Source organism: Amphibalanus amphitrite, unplaced genomic scaffold (genome assembly GCF_019059575.1).
Source record: "Amphibalanus amphitrite isolate SeventyFive unplaced genomic scaffold, NRLGWU_Aamphi_draft 000000F_arrow, whole genome shotgun sequence".
NCBI lineage: Eukaryota > Metazoa > Arthropoda > Thecostraca > Balanomorpha > Balanidae > Amphibalanus > Amphibalanus amphitrite.
The window spans coordinates 66866-93746 of record NW_024881498.1 but is presented as its reverse complement, the minus strand read 5'-3'; the positions used below and the strand labels follow the sequence as shown (position 1 = coordinate 93746).

The following is a 26881-nucleotide window of genomic DNA, read 5'->3' as shown; positions in this document are numbered from 1 at the left end:
TCTAGGGAAAGCGCTATAACACCGAGTAAAACGCATTTTGTCGAAAATCAGCGATAGGGCGTCAGTTGTCTAGTAAATATGTTGCTATTAGAGGTCACTGGTCATACCAGGTCAGGTCACAGGTCAGGTCACCAAAGGTCACCACCAAGGGTCAGCACATGAACCCAACTTTACTAAGGTTGTGCGATGCATGTTTTATGGCCAGTTTTTCATTTCCAACTCAATGGTGTTGGTTATAAGACCATCAGGTACGGTTTAGGTCACTTTCTGGTGGAGGTCAGGTCAAGGTCAGGTCAAAAAAGGTCAAATTTCAAAGTTGATATTTTTGCATAAAATGGGTATCGATTCGATGCAGCTCGCCACGGGGAATCTAATGGTGGTCTTTGTTTTGGGCTACGAGGTCTAGAATTGCTAAAGATTGAGTTTGAAAATTTGACGTAATCAATTTTGAAGTTTTTTCGCTATAACTTGGCCAAAAAAAAAGAGGTATCGATTTCAAATTCGGTATGTAGATAGAAGGCGGTAGGGACTATTACACATATTCCGTTTTTTTCGAAATTCAAAAAACTTTGGATTTTCGGCTATAATATTCAAAAAACCTATTTTTTATTTTTGGGGGTCAAAATAAAAAAATCGAAAAACCGAAACAGCAGTTTTGTAGCCCTCTTGATTCCACACCTTTTATGTCTGAAACATTTTTCTGTATCTCTAAAGCTATAGGCCTGACAGCTCTTCCCGCAAACCTTTTTTTGTCGAAAATGGCAGAAATGACGTCACTCTGACGTCATTAGCGGCTAACCTATCAAAGCCTTTGGAAACATTTGTGGTCACCATGTGCGCTAGCTACTCCCGGGAGGGTACTGAAAGTTTGGTGACGATCGGCGCAGCGGTTCTCGAGATATATCGAAAAAAACTAAAGGGGGGGGGGGCAAAAAAAATGCCCCCCACGCCGCCTGGAAGGTTAAGTGCGCAAGAGACGCAACTCATACCTTCAGTGGTCGTTTGCCGCTATTTTGTACCTACAGCCCTCTGCAAACTGCGAGGTAGGTATTCTTTTTTCGACAAAACCGAGAATAAAGCGAATACCGTGCAATCGGTCATTCGGAAATCGTAACAGCAAGACGCGCGAGACTCCGCACCTTAGATTGGCATAATCATCGTACTCATTTTCCATCCATTTTGGCAACAAAACCCAAAAGTTTATATTTGCCCCCAAAACAAACTTTTGCATTTTGTTGCCACACAAGGCGCATGCTTCTGTTTAGATCTAATCGAAGGAGTGGAGCATGGCGCATCTATCTACAGTGAGTTCCGACCGATTAATAGCATAGCCTTTGAGATATTATCGTTATTAACGAAAAAAAGAATACCTACCACGCAGTCTGCTGAGGGCTGTACATAAATGCCAAATCCCAAGCGAGCGGAGACGGAAGGGCTAGCCATTCGCTTGCGGGTAGTTGACTGATGAGTGATGAGCGCTCGTAATAAGCCACTCCCCTGATTTTTTTTAGCACAACAATTTCTAGTGCATAAAATGGTAAACGCCGAGGTCGTACACATTGACCACATTGACCAATGCACGGTATGACACCCAAAGGCCAGTCATCACTTATCAGAGATCTGCTTTGGGCATTCGGAGGCTTGTTTGGGGCCAGTGTAAAAACTGGATGTACTGTATAAAGTTCAGTATCCGCTTTATTTCAGTTTTCACTATTAAATAAGTAAAAATTAATGTTGGAAACTTATGAGAGTTAGGGCACTGATCATTAGTGGGCCCCTTCTGGCTAAAGGCTGAAGTGGGCCTTTAGCCAGAAGGGGGCCCATTGGAGCTTTCTTTAGGCAGGGGGCCTTTAGCCTAAAGGCTATAGAATACAGAGCATCGAACACAAAAGGAAAATCTAAGGCATTTTGGAAAACGAGTATGCCCCGCAGCGTCCGATAACTACCACCTTCCAGTGGGTCAAGCCATCGGGGTCCAAGTCTATAATGGCACTAACTATAATGGCGATAGCACTAACCTTGTCTCACTTTTCGTTGAATTCTGTTCCGAATGGTTTCGGCCACAGACTGGCTGCACTGAGGTCGTATGGTATGTGCAACTGTAATTAAAGCCACCCGAGGCGCCCTGACACCAGGCTGAAGCTGGGTTGGAAATGCTTCGTCTTTGCAGATATCACTGGCCGCTGATCCTCTAGTGCCTGAACCGGTAGATGTCGTGGCAAAATTTGATGTGATAATTTGGACCTTACCGCAGTCAGCGCACCCTAAAGCCCTAATAAAGAAACGCCCCACCCAGAGCTTCTGGATTCTCGTTCCAGTCCACCATTCCTTCACCCTAGCCCGCCGCCGCGCTCCCTCACCTCAGACCTCCGTTCCCAGCTTGACGAGCGTTTGGGCCTTAGTTAAGCCTTGCTGTAGGCTTACTGTATAAACCCATCGAGACAGCCCGTATCGGTGAGCTTAGTTGGCGAACTACTGCCTTGGGGTGGGTTTCTGGCGGATCGCTGTCCCAATAGGTTTAGATGCGACCGACTGTCTCTGAATGTTTGAGCGGTCTCCTCCCGCTGTGAGCTAGTTTCAGTTGATATCTGTCTCAGAAATACTTTTTAAAGGAAGGTTAAACGGAAATCGAACGTAAAATGAACAGAGAAAATGGTAACGAGTTACCTCATTGAAGAATAGCGCTCGCCTACTTCAAAAGGTTTGGCACCGTTCTTCAACATCTGATATGCGATAGGGTTATGGCACAATTTTTCCCATTGGAGCTTTTTTCTAATACAGCAATACGAAAATCGATACATCGTCCACTGGCGGATCCAGGGAGCGGGCATTTAAAGCAAATATCTACTCCCCCTCCCCCTGCATCACCGGAAATAGACAAAACGTATGCACCTTATGTTTCCTAATAATAAAACTTTATCAGGAATGTTTTTGCTTTATACTGTTCAGCAGTATAAAGGAATCGAAATCCGAGGAGTTTTTGGATTTTAGACACTTTTTTTTGGGGGGGGTATGTCCCCTACAGCGTCGAAAACGCCTTTCTGGATCCGTCTATGACATCATCTCGACTGGGATCTTGCCCCCCCCCCCCCCACGCCAAAATCGAATCCGCCGCCACTGTGTCAGAGACCATGATTTGACATAATCTACATGCTATATCAGTGAAAGCATGCTGTGATTCCTAATTTTCTAATTTAAGATCGACAGTGAATTAATTTCCTGCGTTTAATTTTGCCTTGCTTTAAGCATTTCCTACATATACTGCGCAGCTGCTACATAAATGATAAAATTCAATGCACGGCACCCTACTAACCGCTCCCTAGCCGTGAACCAAATTTGAGCGCCATCGGTTCAGCCGTTCTCGAGATCTGGAAACGACCCCTGCACGTGCGCACGTGCAGCAGCACCCCAACTCTGGCACATGGATATGAATTGTCAAGTGGGTGCCTACCTACATGCCAACTTTCAGCGCAATCGGCCAAGTAGTTACCGAGATCTTGCAACAATTACCAAACTGACACCTCTTCGTTTTGCACGTGGCAGTGGCACGTGCATAAGGGGTCACCCCCATGCATCGGGAATAGTCCAATACTTGGTAAAAGGAATGAAGCTACCCTACAAAAATTACCGCGTGTAAATCGGTCGAGTGGTTGCTGAGATATAAGCCTCGTAAAAGCGTCCGCACGGCCGGCCGCTTATACTCAGAAATTTCCGTTAATCTAATGAAAGACTCCGCTCGCTTCGCTCGCTCCGTAACGAGTAACGATTTAATGAAAATGGGACCGTATTAGAGCCGGCGATAATCACGGAACATTAGTGTCGGGGCAGACTGCGGCGGGGCAGACTGCGGCGACCCCTAGGATGAACAACTAGGGAGAACAACATTCGACAGATGGCAGCACTAGACGAGATAATCAGACAATACTTTAATATTAATGGGAAAGAAATAATGGCAATGTTTGCCCTCACCAAGCATGTTACCACGACAATGGAAGAATGGGGTGTAGTACCCCTCCCCGGGCCCGCCGCGGGCTGGCAGCGGCGGCCGGAGCCGGTCCGACCTTTGGCCGGCCGGGTCAGGTAACCGGGACGGCCGCGCCGCGGCGCCGCGCCGGGGCCGGCCGGGAGACGGAGTCGGGTGCCCGCCGGCGAGCCGTCGGCAAGGGCGCGGGGCACATTAGTCGAGTTGAATGTTCACTGTTCAGTCTTGAGTGCGAGTGATGTATGTGTGAATCGATATGTGAGCAGCAAAATCCAACAAGAAAACAAAATCCGTGAAAGAAAGGCAACGCTGGCAAACATCACCACCATAGTCTTCCTACGCCGAACGGGTTCCACACCAACGTGCATCAGCGAGAGTAAAACTAGGATCCTACTGTGGTCGCGATGGCCCCTCGCCGGCGAAAAACTGCAGGTATGTTACTGGACATTCCCTGCTACCTAGCTAGGTCTGTCGACGGCTTTCACCGCGTGCATGGGGAGATTACCCCCCCCCCGGCGCCGGGCGCCATTTTGTCTCGCCCGTTCCTCGCCGCGTCCCATAACACGCCGGTGGTGATTGCCACTTGCACCTTACTCACTCATGTGATCGCTAACGGCGATTCAATATAGCATACATGATAAGAGTTTGCCCCCATCGCCCCCCCCCCCCTAGCCGAGGCCGGGCGCCGTGCGCCACATTACTGACCATAACGAGCCCTACACTGACTGCAATCAGGTGTCTCACCACCTGCAATGTGCCTGGGGAGCAGCTCACTCCGGTGTGATTTGCTCAGTGTATGAACCTGTGACTTTCTGTACATTTATCTTGTGCCCGGCCAACCAGGATGACCTCCTCTTCCGTACCTACAATGGTTCTTTCCACCCATGTCATTGCTTGCCTGGCCCCAGTCATTGACGTTCTTCGCCTGCCATGCATTTTTAGCCCTATATACTCTTTGCTTGCCTAGCATCAGTATTGATGTCCATGGCCTACGCCCAATGCCCTGTCGCCCTGACGCCATCTTGGCGGGTCCGACCAGCCATTGCGTGATCGTGAAGTCAGCTCTAGGTGGCACTTCCAACGCTGGTAGCGCCGCGGGCGGCGGCAGCAACGATGGCTACTGATGGTCACGTGGCTGCCAGCGGCGCAGGCGCGGGCGTGTGACACTTGACCGTCCTCCGCACCGGGGGGCGGCCGGGTGACTCATCCGGCGTGACGTCAGCTGCCCTTGACAAGGCCGTGACGGGCTTGTGCCGGCGGTCGGACTGCCGTTGATCGGGGGTGTTGCCTTGCACCGGTCTGCAACGGACCGACTGGGGGTCAGGTCACTGCTGGCAATGTGCCACTCTGTGGATGCACGTATGCCTGCTGCTATGCTGCATTGCTGCCATGGGCCTGTCCACCGACCGTATACCTACACGGAACGCGCACCTACCTGACATCAGTTGGCAGCGCCAGACTGTGACGCAAAGATGCATTTCCGACCCGGCGCCAAGGCTGAGAAATAATAAGGGTCGGCAGACACCGCCTCCGGCGGCGCCTGTTTGCAGTAGTGGCCCTGTATCATCCCCTCACCTGTCCACTTAGACTCCCCTACAGACATCAAGGGCTGTTTGTGATAGCTGCATCTACACACATGCACGGCTGTCCGCGATAGCCCCAGCTACAGACAGGCACGGCTGTCCGCGATAGCCTCACCTACAAAAAGGCACGGCTGTCCGCGATAGCCTCACATGCCGACATGCACGGCTGTCCGCGCTAGTCTCACCTGCAGACGTGTGCGGCTGTCCGCGATAGCCTCACCTGCAGACATGGACGGCTGTCCGCGATGGCCCCACATTGTACCACATCAGGCTGTCCGCGATAGCCTCACATACCGACATGCACGGCTATCCGCGATAGTCTCACCTGCAGACGTGCGTGGCTGTCCGCGATAGCCTCACCTGCAGACATGGCCGGCTGTCCGCGATGGCCCCACATTGTGACACGTCAGGCTGTCCGCGATAGCCCTACCTACATACATGCAAGGCTGTCCGAGATAGCCCCACCTATAGACATGCCCGGCTGTCCGCGATAGCCTCACCTCCAGACATGCACGGCTGTCCGCGATAGCGAGGGTACAAAAAGGCACGGCTGTCCGCGGTAGCCTCACCTGCAGACATGCACATTGCACGGCTGTCCGCGATAGTCTCACCTGCAGACGTGCACGGCTGTCCGCGATGGCCTCACCTGCAGACGTGGACGGTTGTCCGCGATGGCCCCACATTGTGACAGGTCAGGCTGTCCGCGCTACCCCCTGCCTACATACATGCAGGACTGTCTGCGATAGCCCTACCTAAAAAATGCCCGGCTTTCCGCGATAGCCCTACCTACATACATGCAGGGCTGTCCGCGTTCGCCCCACCTACGTACATGCTGGGCTGTCTGCGATAGCCCCGGGCCGTCCGCGATAGCCCCACATCCATACATGCAGGGCCGTTCGCGATAGCCCCACCTGTAGACATGCCCGGCTGTCCGCGATAGCCCCCACATTGTGACACACCAGGCTGTCCGCGATTGCCCACTTAGACATGGAGGCTGTCCGCATAACCCACCTGGTCACCTACGGCTCTCGTGACCATTCACTGCCGTCCACTGTGATCTCACAGTCTGGCTCTCGCAAAAAAAACTATCCGTTAGGCGCTCCACAATTAACACCCTCAGTGGGGTGGCACGTTACACATCCTTTAGCCTGTAAGTACCAGTGCCCGATATGTACTTACGGAAACTACAGAATGCCACCATACACTTTGAGTTGTGCTGCCACCAGGTGCCAGTGCACACTGCACCTGGCCTGTCACTGGGGCTGGGCGGTAACCTAACCTAAATGCTCACTCCACAGCTAGTTCGGCCCGCCAGCCCAGCCGGCTCGCCATTCGCCACCAACTGCGACTTCTTTCTTCCCGTTTATTATCCAGGCGACAGACGGCCGCGCCCCCTCCGCCTCAACCCACTGCCAGTGAACCCGCTCTCGTGTCAAGGCCGGCTACGGCAGCCGACACCGACAGCCATGGCTCTCCCGCCGCCGCAGACATCTCGGTTAGTTTGGGCAGATGCTTCCCGAGACCCTGCCGTCGACCGTCCATTGCAGGCCGTGTCACCGCTGGGCCGGCAGGTCTCCGCCAAACTTCCCGGCCTGCGGACCCCCCACACCGGAGGTGGTCACATTCGTCTGCGAACCGCGGCCGCCGCCGACGGAGACGCAGTCCCAGCAGCTCCGGCCTCTCCGAATGGTCTGACTCCGAACCCTCGCGTTCTGCGGGCCCAGCCGCCCAGAGCAACGGAGTCATAAGCGCCCGCGGACGGGCGGCAGCCGGGCCACCGCAAAAAAAAAACTCTTTGGCGTCTTTCAGCTACGCAAGAAGGAATCGGCAGACACAGACACCTGGGCGAGCGAGGAGGGGAAGTTGAGACCGTGTTTCCGCCAAAAGAGAAAACAACCAAGGTCGGTGGTAGGTAACTACACCTGCGCTATCTACATCAGCTGCCCCGCATGACACTAATGGGACCGTATTAGAGCCGGCGATAATCACGGAACATTAGTGTCGGGGCAGACTGCGGCGGGGCAGACTGCGGCGACCCCTAGGATGAACAACTAGGGAGAACAACATTCGACAGATGGCAGCACTAGACGAGATAATCAGACAATACTTTAATACACCTTTTTGCGTTGTTCGATGGCCAATCGTCATAACCATTTCGGCATCAGTTTGGACAAGCGTCATTCAGAATAACCCATCGGCGATGTGCATCACTGTTAGACGGTCGGCAAAACAGGCTGGACTCCATTTAACCATTCTGCATAACTCTTTGTCATTGAGCACAATGTTCGTCATAGGCAAAACACTTTGTCAGATTGTCATAATGCTTCGACATTTCACAAAATGGTTAGTCGATGTGCAAAATTCATCGGTACTGTGCGTAAACAATGACTGTTTATTTAAAACTTTCGTCAATGATCAAAATGTCAATGATGTAGTGCTTATCTAGCCATATTCAATGTTTAACGTTAATCACGCATTCAGGGATGAGGCTTATGACAGTTCCAGCGCAATTTGCAACCAATTAACCATTAAATTCCGAAAAAGGCAGTTATACCATAGCTACGAGGAGACTGCCGGCGCCATAACCAGTAGGCATGTAGATTCTTGAGCGTCGGACTCCTAAACGCTTCGATACAAACCACGAAGTCGGCCATCATTATCGCGTCACTGCCCGTGCGATGTCATGGGACAACGCCTCGGGCGGCCACGCCGGTCGGACTCGCGAGAGAATAGCTGACAGATGGCAAGCCGGGCCCTGCCGGCCGGACACCTTGGTTTTTGGGGCGGGGCTGACTTATCCAGCCTGTTGCCTGTTCCTTGGTGTTTGAGGCGGGGTTAACTTATCCAGCCTGTTGCTCTGTTGCCTGTCCATTCTTCAATCAGCCGATAACATGTCAGCTACGTCCATCTACATTGTACCTATGGCGCTCATGAACGCTACCGATTTTTATGTAGATCAATGGTCTACGAGTTTCGCCACCTATGCCTCGCACTGCACTGTATAAACCCGGTCATATTTATACTTCTCTGTAAAGGGGCGATCTGTTTTTAGTTTTGACGAAATGTTATGAGGAATGCTGAAATTAGCATGGGGATGTTTTGGTGAACGACAAAGGGATATTAACGAAAGACGAAGCATTTATCCAAATCGTCAAAGGTTTTGCCGGAACTCAATCAGTTATGGCGAATAGCGAAGGTAATACCAACTGACGAACTGTGGAGTGGGATCAGCATTCCGTTTTGCCCATATGCTGAAGGTTTTGCCGGAATGCCTCTCACTGGCGCCACCTATGTGCTGATCGGACGAATGGGTTTTGCTGATTGGCCATCGAACAACGCAAAAAGGTGTATTAATGGGAAAGAAATAATGCCAATGTTTGCCCTCACCAAGCATGTTACCACGACAATGGAAGAATGGGGTGTAGTACCGGGTGCGTATTATTTAGGCCAGGGTTCATAATGTCCAGGGTACGATGTGTCCAGTGCTCGAAATGGCCAGTGCCTTGAATTGGCCAGTGTTCATATTGTCCAGGGTTTGCATGGTCCAAATGTGGCCAACTGGCTGCAGATAGGGTAAATTCAAAGAGGCCAGGGTTCATAATGTCCAGGGAACGATGTGTCCAGTGCTCGAAATGGCCAAGGTTCATAATGTCCAGGGCACGATGTGTCCAGTGTTCGAAATGGCCAGGGTTCATAATGTCCAGGGCACGATGTGTCCAGTGTTCAAAATGGCCAGTGCCTTGAATTGGCCAGAGTTCATAGTGTCCAGGGATTACACAGTCAACCAAACCAAACCAAACCAAACCTAACCTAACCTAACCTAACCTAACGTAACCAGCATCTGCGATGCCGGGCTCCGCATCGCGGGACCGCAGGTTGTTTGAGCAAGCACCTCTGTACCGCCCGCCGCAAAACGCAAAACCGCAAAACTCGCAAAACGCACGCTCAAAACGCAACGCAAAAGTCGCAAAAAAACAATCGCCCGCAGGCACAAAACCGCAGAAAAAACGCAAAAAAGCCACAAAAACGCCCGTCCGCCGCAAAACGCAAACACCGCAAACAACGCAAATACCACCGCCACAAAAAATCGCCCGCCGCCAAAGGCAAAACGCCGCGAAACGCGGCCGCCCGCCTAAAACCGCAACACCGCCAATAACGCTCGGCCGCCGGCAACCGCAAAACCCCGCAAAAAACGGCCGCCCGCCTCAAACTACAAAACGCCGCAAAAAACGGCCGCCCGTCGCAAACCACCGCTAAAACGGCCGCCCGCCGCCAAACGCAAACACCGGAAAACACCCGCATCGCCCGCCCGCCCTGCGCCAAACACAAAAAAAGCAAAAAACGCAAACACCGCCGCAAAAAAACGCCCGCAACGCACGCCCGCCCGCCGCCAACCGCAAAACGCCGCAAAAAACGGCCGCCCGCCGCCAAACAAAACCACCGCAAAAAACGCAAAAACGGCCGCCCGCCGCCAAACGCAAACACCGAAAAAACGCAAACACCGCCGCGAAAACGCCCGCCGTAGGCAAAACGCAAACACTGGCTCACTAAGACAAATATGGCGCCTTGCGGCAAGTGTGGTGTATTCATATCTGCCGTTTAAGCAGCCATCCCTCAATCAAAGCGCATCCTAATCGTCCCATGTTCGATAAAGTTACGCACATTCTGTGATTTGTGGCAAAAATGGCGCTTTGAGACAAATGTGGCGCACTGCGACAAACGTGGCGCATTTGTTCCTGTCGCTTAACAATTTTATCCACCCACCAAAGTCTAGCCCAATTGGACTTAAACTGACAAAGTTATGTTCATTTGAATATTTCACTATAAAATATCTCCGCAACGGAGGTGCCCAAATTTGCACGTGTGCCACGTGACCGCCGTTAGTGTAAGCAGGACTTGTCCCCTCACTGATTGCACTATTTCAGTGTTCCTGGCTTGTGCTGTTTTCGTGCTATAAGGCCACAAATCGGCAAACACACGATAATCTGGGAGGTACGCGACTCAAACACGTGGCCACGTGGCACGTGCCGGACCTCTGATAGCTTTACCGTTCACGCCACGTGATGACCCATCGACGTGGCCATCAGCATGTAAAAGATGACCCCGGCCGGTGTCACCGTCTCTGAACAGTGGACGGCTAAACTCGAAAAACGGGAAAATTTTAGGAAATTTCACCTTTCGAACATATAATTTCCCCAGAATTTTAAATTTTTCATTTTACAAAAAATCCGAGATAGCAGTTTTTTAGCCCCCTTCATTCTGTGCCTAAACCCGTTTTCAGATCGACCCTATCACAAAAACTGACGGCCTGACGGCTATTTCCCCCACTCCTTGCATTTCACAATGCTAGTATACTTAAGCACCAAAATTGACCCCCTGCCACGGCACGTGCAATAGCACGTGCGACACGTGACCACTAGTGCGACAAGCTGGACTCATCTGCTCACCGGCTGCACTGATTTGGTGTCGCTAGTTGAAGCCGTTTCCACGCCATAGGACCCCAAGTAGGCCAATGTCGGATTTTCCCGGAGGTTACCCCATCAAACACGTTTGCACGTGGCACGTGCTTTTCAATCGCCCCATATCTGACCCATACCTTGTGGTAGCCGATACCCCGGGGCACAACATATTGGAACATTTTCAAAATCTAACGTGGAAATTTTTGACAAAATTGATTTGAAAATAATATTTCGAAATCGCCATAGGCTCAACATGGGGTAACTGTTTGTGACGATTACCCGAAATTTTGTCAATTATATTTTAAGTAATTACCACCGTCAGTTGGGGTGCCAGCCCGAGATCCGACCCTAAAAATATCAGCAAATATAATTGACGAAATTTTTCGCAGATCGCATTTTAATTTTTTCCCATGTTAACCCTATGGGAAAATGCACGTGCCGATTACCCCAAAACGGGCCATTATATTTCAAAACGAAGCATAACAACATGTTCTATGGTCGTTTCTCAACAGGTCCTGAAAGTTTAAACAAAATCGTATCATATAATTTTGTGCAATGAACGAATGAAAATGTCTCTGCAAAAACGCCCATTGACTTAACATGGGGAGCGAAAAAAGTTCAACTTTGACCTCGTTCAAAGGCACGTTACGAAATTCTGAGGGGTATACGGCGCACACTAGCGTGTACCCAAACATGTTTGCCATAAAATTCTAGGAAGAAAACCACCGCCTTCTTGGCTCGTTTTGCCGCCATTCGCGATCGCGCAAAAAGTGTCCAAAACCCCATTGACTTAACATGGGCGAAAATTGAAACGCACGTGCCACGTGCCACGAGGTTTTAAGCGAGTAGCGACCGGTGCCATCAGGTAGATCGCCTGCGGGAGCCCATACACTGAAATTTTTACGAAAATCGAGCCACAAGTTTAGGCCCCAATCAAGTTGCCCCAATCTCAGGCCAACCATGCAAAACATAGCCCGGAGAAGGACCGCTCCGGTTGTTTTTCAATAGAAAAACACAATTCTAACGAATAGTGTTTGTCTTTTCAAACAACCTGCGGTTACCTAACCTAACCTAACCTAACCTAACCTAACCTAACCTAACCTAACCTAACCTAACCTAACCTAACCTAACCTAACCTAAGGTAATGATGTTTGCCTACCGGGGATAAGGAAATAGTTTCTCGCATGAATAGATTGCAAGCAATAGTAAATCAAATATTTTTAGGTTGAGTGGTTATGCATCAGGCTTCAGGCCTTCGGCCTGAAGCCAGATACATAACCACTTAACCTAAAAATATTTGATTTACTATTGCCTGTAATCTCTCCTAAGGCATTGCCTTCGGCACTGCACTGCTTCGCATTGAGCTGGTTCCGTGTTTTTACATAATGACGTCACTTTCAATGACTATGTAATCCATGGACATTATGAACTCTGGCCCATTCAAGGCACTGGCCATTTTGAACACTGGACACATCGTTCCCTGGACATTATGAACCCTGGCCATTTCGAACACTGGACACATCGTGTCCTGGACATTATGAACCCTGGCCATTTCGAACACTGGACACATCGTGCCCTGGACATTATGAACCCTGGCCTCTTTGAATATACCCTATCTGCAGCCAGTTGGCCGCATTTGGACCATGCAATCCCTGGACATTATGAACTCTGGCCTATTCAAGGCACTGGCCATTTCGACACTGGGCATATCGTACCCTGGACATTATGAACCCTGGCCAGAATGAATGTTCCCCGTAGTACCCCTCCCCGGGCCCGCCGCGGGCTGGCAGCGGCGGCCGGAGCCGGTCCGACCTTTGGCCGGCCGGGTCAGGTAACCGGGACGGCCGCGCCGCGGCGCCGCGCCGGGGCCGGCCGGGAGACGGAGTCGGGTGCCCGCCGGCGAGCCGTCGGCAAGGGCGCGGGGCACATTAGTCGAGTTGAATGTTCACTGTTCAGTCTTGAGTGCGAGTGATGTATGTGTGAATCGATATGTGAGCAGCAAAATCCAACAAGAAAACAAAATCCGTGAAAGAAAGGCAACGCTGGCAAACATCACCACCATAGTCTTCCTACGCCGAACGGGTTCCACACCAACGTGCATCAGCGAGAGTAAAACTAGGATCCTAACAGACCCGCCCACCGCCCCACCGTCACCCCATTCCTTCCCAAGTCTCCTTCCTCTCCGCTCGGGGCGGCTTTCAGCTACGCAAGAAGGAATCGGCAGAGGCGTCTTTCAGCTACGCAAGAAGGAATCGGCAGACACAGACACCTGGGCGAGCGAGGAGGGGAAGTTGAGACCGTGTTTCCGCCAAAAGAGAAAACAACCAAGGTCGGTGGTAGGTAACTACACCTGCGCTATCTACATCAGCTGCCCCGCATGACACTTTGAATTCTAGAGTAACGGTTTACGAAAAACCTTCGCCACATTTACCTTTTTCAACCTGTCTAATTTCATCAGCATGCCATCAGGTACATGAATTCCCGAACAAATAAAAACAACAACAACAACAACAATAACCATAACAGGCTGTGTGGCAGCAAATACCAGTAACTATACAGTAAGTGGCGGCACTGCCGACCATCTCGGCGGCCCGGTTCAGCGCAGCGCTGGACGGCACCCCGAGCCCGTACATACCGGCGACTGCTGAGAGCCGGACGGGGCCGGCTGCTCCACCACCACCACAGGCGGCTCCGTCTAGCGGGACAGAGCATGCAGTCAGCTACAGTCAGCTACAGTCAGGCCCGGTCGGACGGCCGCGCCGCGCCACCACAACACCAACGTGCCTCACTACACACCATTTAACATAACATAACATAACATGTATTCCATGTAACAGCAGGCCACTTGGGCCCAACGAGGTTACAGGTAGATGAACAAACACTGTATGTAAAACACGGTACAATTACACCATTTCATCGAACACTAGCCCACGCTGTTTATGATACAAGTCTAACTCATTTTTAAAATTACTTAAGGAGGAACTATTGATAACTCTAGGAGGTAAACCGTTCCAAGCTTCTATGACCCTACTGGTAAAAAAGGACTGTCTTAACTTGGTTCTGGAAAATTTCTTTACTAGTTTGCACCCATTTCCTCTCGTGGAATTTGTATTGAGTGTAAACATCTTCCCAAAATCTAACTTATCAATCCCTTTGTATATTTTAAAAAGTTCAATCAAATCCCCTCTTATCCTGCGGTAATGAAGTGAAAACATATTTAAGGAAGCCAGGCGTTCTCTGTAGCTCATTTCACCCAGCCCTCGAACCATCTTTGTTGCCCTCCTCTGCACACGCTCCAAAAGTTTTATATCCTTTTTTAGAGACGAGTGGCATGCTTGTGCACAGTATTCAAGATGAGGCCGAACTAATGAACAATAGAGTCTTTTCATTACTTCTTTACTTTTATATGATACATTTTTATTTATAACCCCCAACATTTTTAAAGCCTTTTTTCGAGCTTGCACATAATGGCCACTGAACTTCAGATCATTTGTCACCAAAACACCCAGGTCCTTTTCTTCCCTCACAGTTGCCAACTTAGTTCCATTCAAATAATATGTATCGTTACTTTTTACTCCCAGATGAAGAACTTTGCATTTATCAGCATTAAATTCCATCTGCCATTCCTTGCTCCATTTTAAAAGAGCATCTAAGTCTGCCTGTAGTGCTCTTCTATCGTCATCTGAAGTAATATTTTTAGCTATCTTGATATCATCCGCGAATTTCCATATGTTACTTGTTAAGTCAGAGTCTATAAGATCTACAAAAATAATGAAAAGCAATGGTGCTAAAACAGTTCCCTGAGGCACACCACTCTTGACAGCTTTCCAGTCAGCTTGATGGCCATTTAGAATGACTCGCTGCCTGCGACCTATTAGCCAGGCCCCTATCCATTTGAGAAGAGGACCGTCTAAACCATGACGCTCTAATGTGATCAAGAGTCTTTTGTGTGGAACTTTATCGAATGCCTTGCTGAAGTCTAAATAAACTACTGATACACTGTTACTCCTGTCCAAAAGGTCTGTCGAATATTCAAGGAAATCTAATAAGTTTGTCAAACAGGAGCGTCCACTACAAAAACCATGTTGAGATGGAAGTAAAATCTCGTGTTCCTCAAAATGAGCAACTATTTGACGTTTTATGATTCTTTCTAGCACTTTACACACGACCGAACTTAAACTTACTGGTCTATAATTGCTCACTACAGTTTTGTTTCCACCTTTGAAGATTGGAATGACATTCGCACACTTCCAATCATCAGGAATTTCACCTGATTCTAATGACTCTTTAAAGATAATGTAAAGTGGAACAGATAATTCTCTTGCTCCTTCTTTTAAGACCCTAGTGCTAATATTATCTGGACCACTTGTCTTATTTGCTTTAAGATTACACAAAGCTTTAGTTATGTCATCCTCAGACAGGTAAATAGTTGTAAGTTTAGGGTGTGTTGTCGATTCAGGTACATTTATAGGAAACTGCCTGAGGCACTCATCAGTAAAAACGCTCGAAAACTGGTCATTGAATATTTTAACCTTGTCGGCATCGTCATGGTAAACCTGATGCTGACTTTCTATTGGTCCAATCCTTGAATCATGTTTATTAAATTTATAAAAACCGAAGAACTTTTTCAAATCACCTCCACACTCATTGGCTAGATTTATTTCTGATGCTCTTTTTGCTTTTCTTATACTCCTTTTAAGTCTCCTTCTGGCTGAAATATAATTAGCCTTATTTTCTTGTGTTGGGTTGGTTTTCATTTTGCGAAACGCACCCTTCTTTTCACTGAAATGTTGTCGTACCAGGCTATTGAACCAAATAGGTGTTGCGGACTTCCCTCCACGCTGCTTTTTCATAGGAATAAACTGATTTTGAGCCTCAGTGAGTGTTTTCTTGAAAAACTCCCACATTCCGTGAACATTTCTGCCTTCTAACATAGTTCTCCATTTAATGGTTTGAAAGAATGCCCTGATTCCATCATAATCTCCTCTGGCAAAATTGGGCATGATCGGTAATGTAACCTTTCTTTTCTGTACTTGACCCTGTATGCTGAATCTGATAAGCACATGATCACTATTTCCAATGCTTTCGCCTGAATTCACGTCTCTGATAAGGTTTTCGCCGTTAGTCAAAATTAGGTCAAGTATTTCATTATTTCTAGTTGGCTGGACAACATGCTGTGTCAAAAAAAGCTCTTCAAAGTTTTCCCTGAAAAGCCTCGATTCCCAGTTTGCATTTGTACTCATAAGTTTTGGCAAATTAAAATCTCCTATAATGATTGTCCTTTGACTTATTCCGCTCTCTATCTCCTTTATCATAGCTAAATCTGTATCCTTCGATTGATTAGGGGGTCTGTAGAATGCACCTAATCTGATTTTATTTGTTGAAGCATCATCCACGGAAATGTCTATCCAGAGTGCCTCAATATTAGTATTTTTAACAAAACGGTCTATTTCAATAGCCTTAAGATTCCTCTTCACATATATAAGAATTCCGCCTCCTACCTTCGCTGTTCTTTGGTAGGAGAACAGATTATAATTGTCTGCCTCATAATCTTTGATGCGATCCCCCAACAACCCTTCACTAACCCACGATTCTGTCAAAATCACTAAGTCAGGCTCTTCAGAATTCATGTAAAGTTGCAGCTCTCCAAATTTATTTCTTATACTCCTAGCGTTTGTGTACAAACATTTTAGAGACGTGTCAATGACCTTTGCTTTTTTGTCTTCCTCACCTTTAGACCTCTTTAGTTTCCCTGTTGTACCCTCTTTTCGTAGAGTTCGCTCAAAAGGAGCACGCCCTTTCTATTTAAGTGATAGCCATCTATCGAATACAGTTCTTGTTTGTCCCAGAAATCATCCCAACAGTCGATAAACCCTATGTTGTTCTCCTTGCACAATTTTTTAACCCTTGTATTAATCCCAATGGCTCTAGATGACCACTCTTTTCCAGCACCAAGTTTGGGGAGAATGCTAGTTATTATGCCTTTTCTGCCTGATTTAACCATTTCCGTAATCACCATCCTATAGGTATCAATAAGTTCCTCCGAAAGGGTGCTACCGACGTCGTTAACTCCACCGTGCAAAATAACGACACAGTTTGGTCCACTACCCCGCATTACTTCAGGGAGCCTGTCCGATAAGTCTTTAAGCTTCGCGCCCGGCAGGCACACCCTCATGCGTTTGTCTCGGCTACGTTCACAAAAGGCTCTGTCCATGAATTTAACCCTGGAGTCTCCATAAACCATAACCTCTGGTTCCTCCGTTTCACTTCTACCTTCTCCTTTGGACCTAACATTGGAGACATTCAGATCCTTTCCGGTGCATTCCCGGCCTGGTCTCAAACATTTATCAGTGGTAGCACCTTCAGACCCTACCCATGCTTCACGATCTACTTGGTTGTCAGCAGGCAACGATTCACCTGGTGACTCATCGTTCCCATTTGCGCATTCTGTTACCGTCGACATGTTCTTATGAGCAATTTCTCTACGAATACCCTCTTGTCTCATCCTAATATCCCGTATTTCATTTCTAAGTTGGTCTATACTGAATTGCATGAGCCTAATGGCCTCCATAACGTCCATCAGTGTGACGCCTAAGAACGATGGGCCAGGTAACGAATCGGAGTGAGCATTATGGACAGTGTGCCCTGTAAAATCCGTTGCAGTATCAGAGGCAACGCGGTCAAACACATCACCTACCCAACCACCACTATAACCCTCTACCCGTTCTACTTGCTCCCTGTCCCCTGAACCAGATCTCGGCAGCTCCCCCTTTGGCTCGCCAATGGTCAGCTCCGGTGCCACTAGTAGGGGCGGTGCCGGTACATTTGCCACGGGCAGGGACGGAACTGGCGACCTCTCTCGCTGCTCTGGTGCCACTGGAAGGGACGTTGTCGGCTCCGATACCACTGCCAGGGGTGCAGGTGAACTTTCTGGCTGGCCTGGGGTCGGCTCCAGTGCCACAGGCAGCGGCGGTGCAGTTGACTCCTCTAGCCGGCCAGAGGACGGCTCCGATGCCATAGACAGAGGCGATGTCGGCTCCGATACCACTGCCAGGGGAGCAGGTGACCTCTCTCGCTGAGCAAGTGTCGGCTCCGGTGCCACAGGCAGAGGCGGTGCAGGCGGCCCTTTATAAGGTCCGCCAGCACTTTGAGCTGCAACGGGGATCGACTCCAGTATCTTCGAAGAGAGCATTTTAGGTTGTGCGTGATGGCTTGAACACAGCCAGTTATCACTCCGCCTATCTTGGGTGCAAGTTACGTGCGACATATTCTGGCACATACTGGCTGCGCAAAGCAGTACTCCGGCTGTTTTGTTTCCTCTAAGCGTCTTGAATGTTAGCGGCATTTCACATATATTGCACAATTTTGACTCATCTTTAATCAACCTCTGAAGTTTTTGCTTCAAATCCGAGCGGATAATAGGCATCTGGAACCTTGAAGTCAGCTGATCTAGGAAGGGGACTAAGTGTGACGTCGTAAAAATCATGGCTGCTCCCAATCCATCAGGCCCTGTTTGGTTAGATTGAATGAGAACAGTTGAAGTAGTAAAATAGCTTGTCATGGCCACTTTCAAAGTTTCGAACTCAATTTTGGCAAAGAACTTGGTTATCAGCCGAGTACGGTCATGCGATCTTTTTTGATCAGTTACTCTGATTCCTTTGTGTTCAATGAGCTTCCCAAACTCGTTCTTAAATACTTCAAAGAGAGCAGCATTGAGCTTGATGGTAACCTGCATGCCATCGCGACTCGTGATCGAATAGTCGGGTCGATCTAAACTATCAAATTTCTTTTGAAGTGCCTTGGTCCGATTTAGAAGAAAGTTTTCAGTAACATCATTTTGATCATTCCTCATATTTTGATCATCCCTGGAGCCCATGACTTGTATCGGTCCTGGATTTATCTCAATGTCTCCAGAAAGTATCAGTAGAAGCACGGTCAGGTACAGTTTTGAACTTCTAAATCTTCTGTGGGCATGGGACGATCGCATCCGTGGAGGCATGGGTAACATTCCGACATTTTGTACCAGTCTTGCTTTGAGGGGACTGTACTCTGGATGTTCGGTGCTAACAATGAAACATCTCAGGGTAATCAGTATCAAAACAAATGTTCTCCAAACCGGACCGAACATGATGCTGTATGGATAACGTCCGTTGTCTTATTGCATATTGCACAATGAAAGTTCTCCACTAAAGACGTCACGTTTTGTTGGTAGGAGTTGGCCAAGTGAGTTTGTAGTAGTGAACAAACCATAAAACTTATGAAAATCGTTTAAATTACCTTATTACGGAGCGAGCGAAGCGAGCGTAGTCTTTCCTTAGATTAACGGAAATTTCTGAGTATGAGCGGCCGGCCGGCCGGCCGTGGTCACGCTTTTGCGAGGCTTATATCTCAGCAACCACTTGACCGATTTACACGGGATAATTTTTGTAGGGTAGCTTCATTCCTTCTACCAGGTATTGGACTATTCCCGATGCATGTGGGTGACCCCTTATGCACGTGCCACGTGCAAAACGAAGAGGTGTCAGTTTTGTAATTGTTGCAATATCTCGGTAACTACTTGGCCGATTGCGCTGAAAGTTGGCATGTAGGTAGGCACCCACTAGGCACTGCATATACATGTGCCAGAAATGGGGTGCTGCTGCACGTGCGCACGTGCAGGGGTCGTTTCCAGATCTCGGGAACGGCTGGACCGATTGCGCTCAAATTTGGTACACGGTTAGGGATCGGTTAGTAGGGTGCCGTGCACAAGTCAGTTGGGACCCATTTTGCACGTGCGCACGTGCAGGGTGCCGCTTCCAGATCTCGAGAACGGCTGGGCCGATTGTGCCCAAATTTGGCACATCGCTAGAGACCAGTTAGTAGGGTGCCGTGCACAAGTCAGTTGGAGGTACCCCCTCGCAATTTCGCACGTGCAAGGCCCACCCTCTCGCTCGCTCCGTTAGTCGCCCCAAAAGGCGTTATACTGGTTTTGAGTCCCTTTTTTCCTCATTTTCCATTTAAAGTCACATTCTCTTTCCCGGCCTTGCGTAAAATTTCGGCCGGCAGCGGGATTTTACTATTCTACTATTTACTATTTACTATTTATAGTATTGAATTTACTATTCAATACTACACTTTCCGACAATGCAAGGCGGCAAACACAAAATGGGAAATATTTTAATGGACAAATACTTATTGTTGACATAATTAAAAAGGTGACATTAACAGAAAGCACGTGCATGCCATTTAGTTCATAACACCAAAAGAAAGTGGCCAGCGCACAGTAGGCGATTTCGTAATTCTAGCACGTCATGGCTTATATCACGAGTTATGCTCGACTGAACTGAGCTTGTAACCTCTCATTTTGTAGATCATCTCATTGCGCTTCACCTGACATTGTGTTTCATGTTAGAAAATGGTGTGTATTCTTTGCAATCTGCAATAAAGTAAACAATGCCTTTCCCCTATAGGCTTATATATAACAGGATGGAAAGTGAAAGTGAAAACTACTGTGACCTTTTCAAAGTACCTATAACTAATGACTTAGGTACCGATCAACTGGGTGTTTGTTACTGATATCCCAATTCGTTGCAAACCACGTGGGCCAGTTTTGCAATCATATGAATGCATAGGAGTTAGGACTCTATCGGTGTCCAATAAGACATTCACAATTACCTACGTCTCTCAATTTCTACATCTTAGTTCTTAGGCATAGGAGGCAATGCAAACTTGAGTAGGTGGATGGAAAAGATGTGAGCGAAAGGAACTTGTGAGTGTGCTGCATCTGTGAGGGGGAGCAAAGGCGGGAGGAGTAATTTACAAAGACAGTGTTGATTGGTATCAGAAGTGGTACCTTTTTCTGGTGCACTTGACACGGTTGACATATCGCGCAGACTCACCTCTCCTAAGCAGAGGCATTATTGTTAGGTATCGCAGATCTTAAATTATCATCGCAAAACATGTCAGGCGCTATATAACGGAGTTAAGCATACAAAATATCCCCCTCCCGTTTTGTTTTGCCTACCTGAACACGCCTATGATTTTCTAAAACTCTAATCTTCGAAATGTAGTGACACTCTTGCACATGAGAAAGGTAGCCTGGAAATTTGGTTGATATTGTCCAAGAACCAACAACGTTCTAGACTTCCAAACATATGTGAAAACGCAGCGACTTTTGCGCAGTTATTTTTGGCTTTCCGTACCCCGAAAATGCGAAATTTTGAACTTTTTGGTTTAATAATGTATTTTTTTATTTGAAGAATTGAATGTTGCTTGTTCTACACTGTAAACCAAATTGACAAGTCTTGTGTAATATAACCAATCATCTCTTAGTATGTTTACCAACTGATACTTTTTAAACAAGCCGTTGTCTGGTGCATTGCTTGTCAAGTGACAACTACGAGTCAATAGTTACTATGCACACCAACTTCTCAGTATCCAGACCAACTCTACATTTGTTTCAACGTTTGTTTCTTAACCAGTTTTGGAAACTTGTTGCCGCATGGTTATTTAACCGGCGCCTAACTTGTACTGGTCAGCTGGTCAGCATACACATGGTCAGCTGCGCCTGACGTCAGACTTGGCGGACCAATCAGCGGTCGCCGCCCGCCGTTAGCGGGCCCCGGCGCGGCGGTTTCGAACCAGCAGTTATCGCGCGGCCGCCGTGCAGCCTGGAGCAGCGACGAGGGCTGTCCCAGCATTTGTGCAGTAAAAAGTGAAATCTGTGAACTGTGGTGTTCGTGCTGTGGCCTGTGAGTGAGGCCCCCTCTGGCCTGCGGGACGCACTAATCGTGCCTATACCCGCGGTCGAGACGCCTCCCTTCCCCTGCGCGCGCAATGTAAGTGGGCCAGACCTGTGCATGCACATGTGAGCAGATGTTTTGCGGTCGGCGTTTTTTTATACATAAATACATTTTTTGCCTTTAATTCAACTCTTTGTATTTTTAACTTAACTGATGGACATATATGGGCTACAAAAGCTAATCTGGTTGGCGATCATGATTTATTCGAATTATCTGCGTGATCGTGCAACTGCCATGATTGCAGGGATGTATACGACTCAAATTTTTGGTGAGTCGATTCAGAAGAGATTTTTCTAAAATTGAATCGACTCGACTCTGATTCAAAATTTCTCAACCGAAATGATTCGACTCAACTCATGACTCAAGCATGACAAAAAATATATGATTCGATTCGACTCATGACTCAAACATGAAAAACATGATTTGACTCATGACTCAACATGACAACAAATGTATGATTCGATTCAAATTATGACTCAACCATATTTTCAGTCAGACATATGCATGGATCCAGAAAATTGGATCTGAGATCTGATTCCATGGATCTGGATCGGGATCCACACAGATCATAGATCCGACTCCTCCATTTTGTCAGAGATCCAATGAGATCATAGATCCGCATGAAAAGTCAAACATGATGACGTTGACAGCTTCACCCCTGTCAAGGTGGCTAGATAAAGTATTCAATACCAACTGTTCCAGAGGCTTCGTTGCAAATATAAATTGAGTGTTGACTGTTGACGTGAATATATAACATGTCAACACTAGAAATAGGGCAATGTGAAATGTGTTGAAGTTACAACAAATGAACATGCACTAAAAATAACTTTTACAATATCACCAGTTAGTAGTTACATCACAATCCACATGAGAAAACCATGATGCCTACCCAGTGATGACTTTTGACCACTGACCAGATATAAAAATAAAACATAATAAAACATGTGGAAGTGAGGAATAGAATGTGTTTCTGTGATTATTTCGTACAGTACGCACTCACTCACTGTCACTGCAACATAAACTCAACACAAACTGTTAACGTGACAATTGATGGCCTTAAACGTGACTTCAATTTCCAAGGATTCCATGACAAATCTTCGTATGCCATTTCTTCGTCGCGCGATTATTCGTCCGTATTTCTTCCCCCGAAAAGCTTCGTCACGCATCATTTCCTCCCCCCTCCGTAAATCTTCGTCCGCAAGTTTACGATGAAATGCACCGACGAAAAAATGTGAACACCAAGAAAAGAGGATATGAAGAAATGCGCGGACGAAGTTTTGTGGACGAAGAAATGCCATACGAAAATGTGTACTAGCAAACCAGTCGCACAAGAAAGGCTAGCGGGATTTCACTGTCAGAGACTGTGCTAGCGACAGCTGTTCAGCCGTGCGACCGGTCAAAGCAGTATATAGAACATCGGGTACACCAACAGCGCGGAAAGCGCCCATTTTATCTGGATGACTCACAAGGTAGGATCTACATTTTGTTTGTATATGAAAAAATATAGTATTGAACTGTGACGACTTCAGGCAATTTCATATACTAGCTATGTTTAAATTATTGGTACCAGAAAATGCATACTTACTAACCTTAGTTTCTAGTCTGAATTAGTTGAAAAGTATATAGCTGATACCGAAATGGAAGGAATCGTTACAAAAAGAATGACGCAGCTGTGACATTCCCTAAACGTGTTCGTGAGCAGGATTTACGCGATGCCAGTGATATCTTATGAGCTAAACGGGATGCCTAAAGGTTCATTGAGTCCATGAGCAGTGTCACTCACCTGCACTAGTACAAGGTTGCGGTAATGTGTTCATGCGCAGGAACTTGTGCCCTCATGGAGAGGATTTTAGGACATCGGGCAGCGCATAACAATGAACCATCTTCTCAGGTATCCTGAATAGGCGCGCTGGCTGCCTGTCTGCGTGCTCCCGTGGTTCTCACCTCCAAGTTGTGGTAGTCTCCCGACTCCTCGGGCGGTGCCGGCCGGCACTTTCCGCAGCAGAAGTTGCAGCAGCAGCAGAAGCAGCAGCACAGGTAGCAGCCGGTGATGACGCCGCAGAAGACGAACAGGGCGCGGCACCAGCCGGACGTCACCAGGAAGTAGGTGTTGACGTTCTCCTCGCCAAACTGCTCGGCGATGTACAGCCCCAGCGAGCCGTAGCTGTCGTAGATGTTACGCTTCACTGAATCGCTGAGAGTGGCATGCGCCCGGTTGATCTCCTTGAACTGGCGACAGATGAACAGGGCGCACCGGTATCAGACATCATATCAAAGGTAGGTGACTCTGAGTCGTTGAGTGACGCTGTGAGTGACTGAGTGGCTGAGGGTGTGAGTGGCTGAGGGTAGGAGTATCTGAGTGACTGAGTAACGTCTTTTCTATAACATGATTAGCCATCAAGGTTGAGAACGTTAAAATAGAACACAAATCTCTCATCTTTACACATTGAAGCAAAATTCCTTAAATTTGTGATGACCTCTAGATGACCTCAGGTCAACCGAATTGGAAAAAACTGGCGTGTATATGATGGCATTCGGTGAGCTAAGCGTATCCTGCAAGTTTGAATGAAATCAATGAAGAACTGTAGTTTCATGAACAAAATAGTGCATTTTAGTGCTATTTTGACAATGTACCAGTTTTTGTGACCTTGTGACCTGAAATCGGGTCACTGGAACCTAAAACTCCTAGGTCAAGTGACAAACAGATGCTCCAAGTCGTGTCTGAAATTTGGTAGCGCTATGTGCTATAGAACTCACGCTATCAACAAAAAATCTGGCATTCAGTTGCCGCTAAACTAGTCCAATTTTCCCCTGACCTTGTACCGGGTTTGTGACCTGGGCCTCGTTTCATAAAGCTCTGCCGTAACTTACACCTTTCCGTAATTCGCACCTGTTGAAGATGCATCTCATTGTACATATATACTGTGCTTCATTTTATTTCGCATGATACTTTAATAATTTCTTGAACTACAGGTAACTTCTGACCTGGTGATTTATTCCGCTCTGTGAGAGTGCCTCACATTTATAGCCCGCGCCCTGATGGGGGGGGCCATTTTGCCCCCCCCTGTGGTTTTTCTTAAATAGCGAGAAAACGGCGGCGCGCAGCGCCGCCAAATTTTGGGTACCTTACCGGACATCAATTTGACACCTTCACACAAAATTTCAAGTCACAGGTCACCTCAGGTCAGGAGTTATTGAGGTCAAACTGAGGTCATGTTCGAGTAAAAATGAGCAAAAAACATGACATCTTGAAACGCTCACCAATTCTACAGTTCACAAGCAATTTTAAAGTTCTTTATGTGGTTGTGTAGAGAAAAAACGGCGCTACAAAACTGCTATCTCGGATTTTTGAAATTTTTGGATGTTGACCCCCAAAAATCAAAAAAAATGATTTTTTTAGAAAAACTCAAAAAATTTCCAAAAATTTTTCGAATTTCGAAAAAACCGGAATATATGTGATAGTCCCTGCGCTCTTCGATATACATACCAAATTTTAGATCGATATCTCTTTTTTTGGCCAAGTTATAGCGAAAAAACTGTTAAAAATTGATGACGTCAAATTTTTGAACTCAATTTTTAGCAATTCTAGACCTCGTAGCGCAAAACGGAGACCACCATTGAACTCCCCGTGACGAGCTGCATCGAATCGATACCCATTTTATGCAAAAATATCAACTTTGAAATTTGACCTAATTTGACCTGACCTTGACCTGACCTTGACCAAAACATGACCTAAGCTGGCCCTAAAGTCTGTCTGACCCACATAATCGCATTTGTCATGTAAAATGGACCATAAAACATGTATCACACGACACTTTCATATTGTGACCCCCCAGTGACCTGACCTCTGTGACCTGACCTGGTATCAGTGACCTCAAATAGCAAAATATGTGTTTGAAGAACATTTCCCCATCGATGATTTTCAATGAAATGCATTTTACACGATTTTACAACGCATTTCTTGAAATGCCTGTAAACGGTGAAAATTCGACCTTTGACCTGACCTGTGACGTCATCGGTTTGACCGAGGTCAATGAAATTGGGTCACAAGGTAGTTCCCTGTTGGGGCTATCCAACACCGTTTACCGCTTGTCGCTATGTTGCGTGGTTCTCGAGATCTGAGGGGGGGCCAAAATGGCCCCCCCCCATCAGACCGCGTTGCTCGGCAGACCCCATCTGGGCGCGGGATAGGAAAGGACCTGTCCCTAATATTCACGCCTTCCATTGTTATTTTCGCTTTTTATGTCGCATGCTGCTCTGAAAAATTGTGAGAATTTGTGACGGATCGTTTCGAGATTTTATACAGGCAATATATACGAGTATTGCAATTGGATTTGTGATAAACTTATTCAGTTATAAAATCGCGGTCTCCACTAGAATATTATCGATATTCTGAACTATAACATAGATATCTTAACAAACAGTTACTTCGGTAACATCATAAAAACCCGGCTTTCTTTGATATGTAAGCATAATATTAACTTGCTTGAATAAAATATTTATTTGCATTTAACGGAAGTTACATTAAATATAAGTAACGTAGAGTTAAAATGGATAGACCGGTACCGGCAGTAAGGCGTAATATGCCGACGCCAACTCCGAGACGAAGATCGTCACCACCGACACCGGCTCCAAGATCCATCAGAACTTGGAAGACGGTCTCAGAGGCAAAATGCGATTCGTTGTCAGAATGCAGTATCGAATCAGCACAGCTTCAAAAGGAAGAAGAGCGAAGGCTCGAAGTGATCATTCGAGAATCACAACTTGCTTTAGAAAAGCTCAAACACCGAAACGAATTAAGACTGAGCCGACATTCGGCTTCTGTCACAGACTCACTTTCGTCGTCTGACTCACGACTAATCGAAGCCATGCCAGACGAGGCACAAGGCGTTTTCAGAGACAATGATGTGTCAAACAGGCCGTTCCAAGCCGCTGGATACGAAACAGCGCCGAAGAAACCGTCATGTACAGCCGTGGACGAGGTTTTGACGGGAAAAACGATTTACTTGCGAGATGCGCCGAAACTGGACTTTACCGCATACGACGGTAAATACGAAGAGTTCCCGTTTTTCAAGG

General features: G+C 47.4%; 1 protein-coding gene across 2 annotated transcripts in view; it reads right to left on the bottom strand.

Annotated features, from left to right (window-relative positions):
• LOC122379558 (dnaJ homolog subfamily C member 5-like) overlaps nt 1–26881 on the bottom strand; it is a 122983-nt gene that overhangs the window by 66140 nt on the left and 29962 nt on the right. Inside the window, exons 3-4 of one of the 2 annotated variants that reach the window (XM_043361883.1) lie at nt 23750–24034; nt 13660–13719 (exon numbers count right to left, since the gene is read on the bottom strand). In XM_043361883.1, coding sequence (XP_043217818.1) covers nt 13660–13719; nt 23750–24034 — 345 coding nt within the window. The remainder of the gene's footprint in view (nt 1–13659; nt 13720–23749; nt 24035–26881) is intronic. The other variant, XM_043361963.1, reaches the window with a different exon arrangement.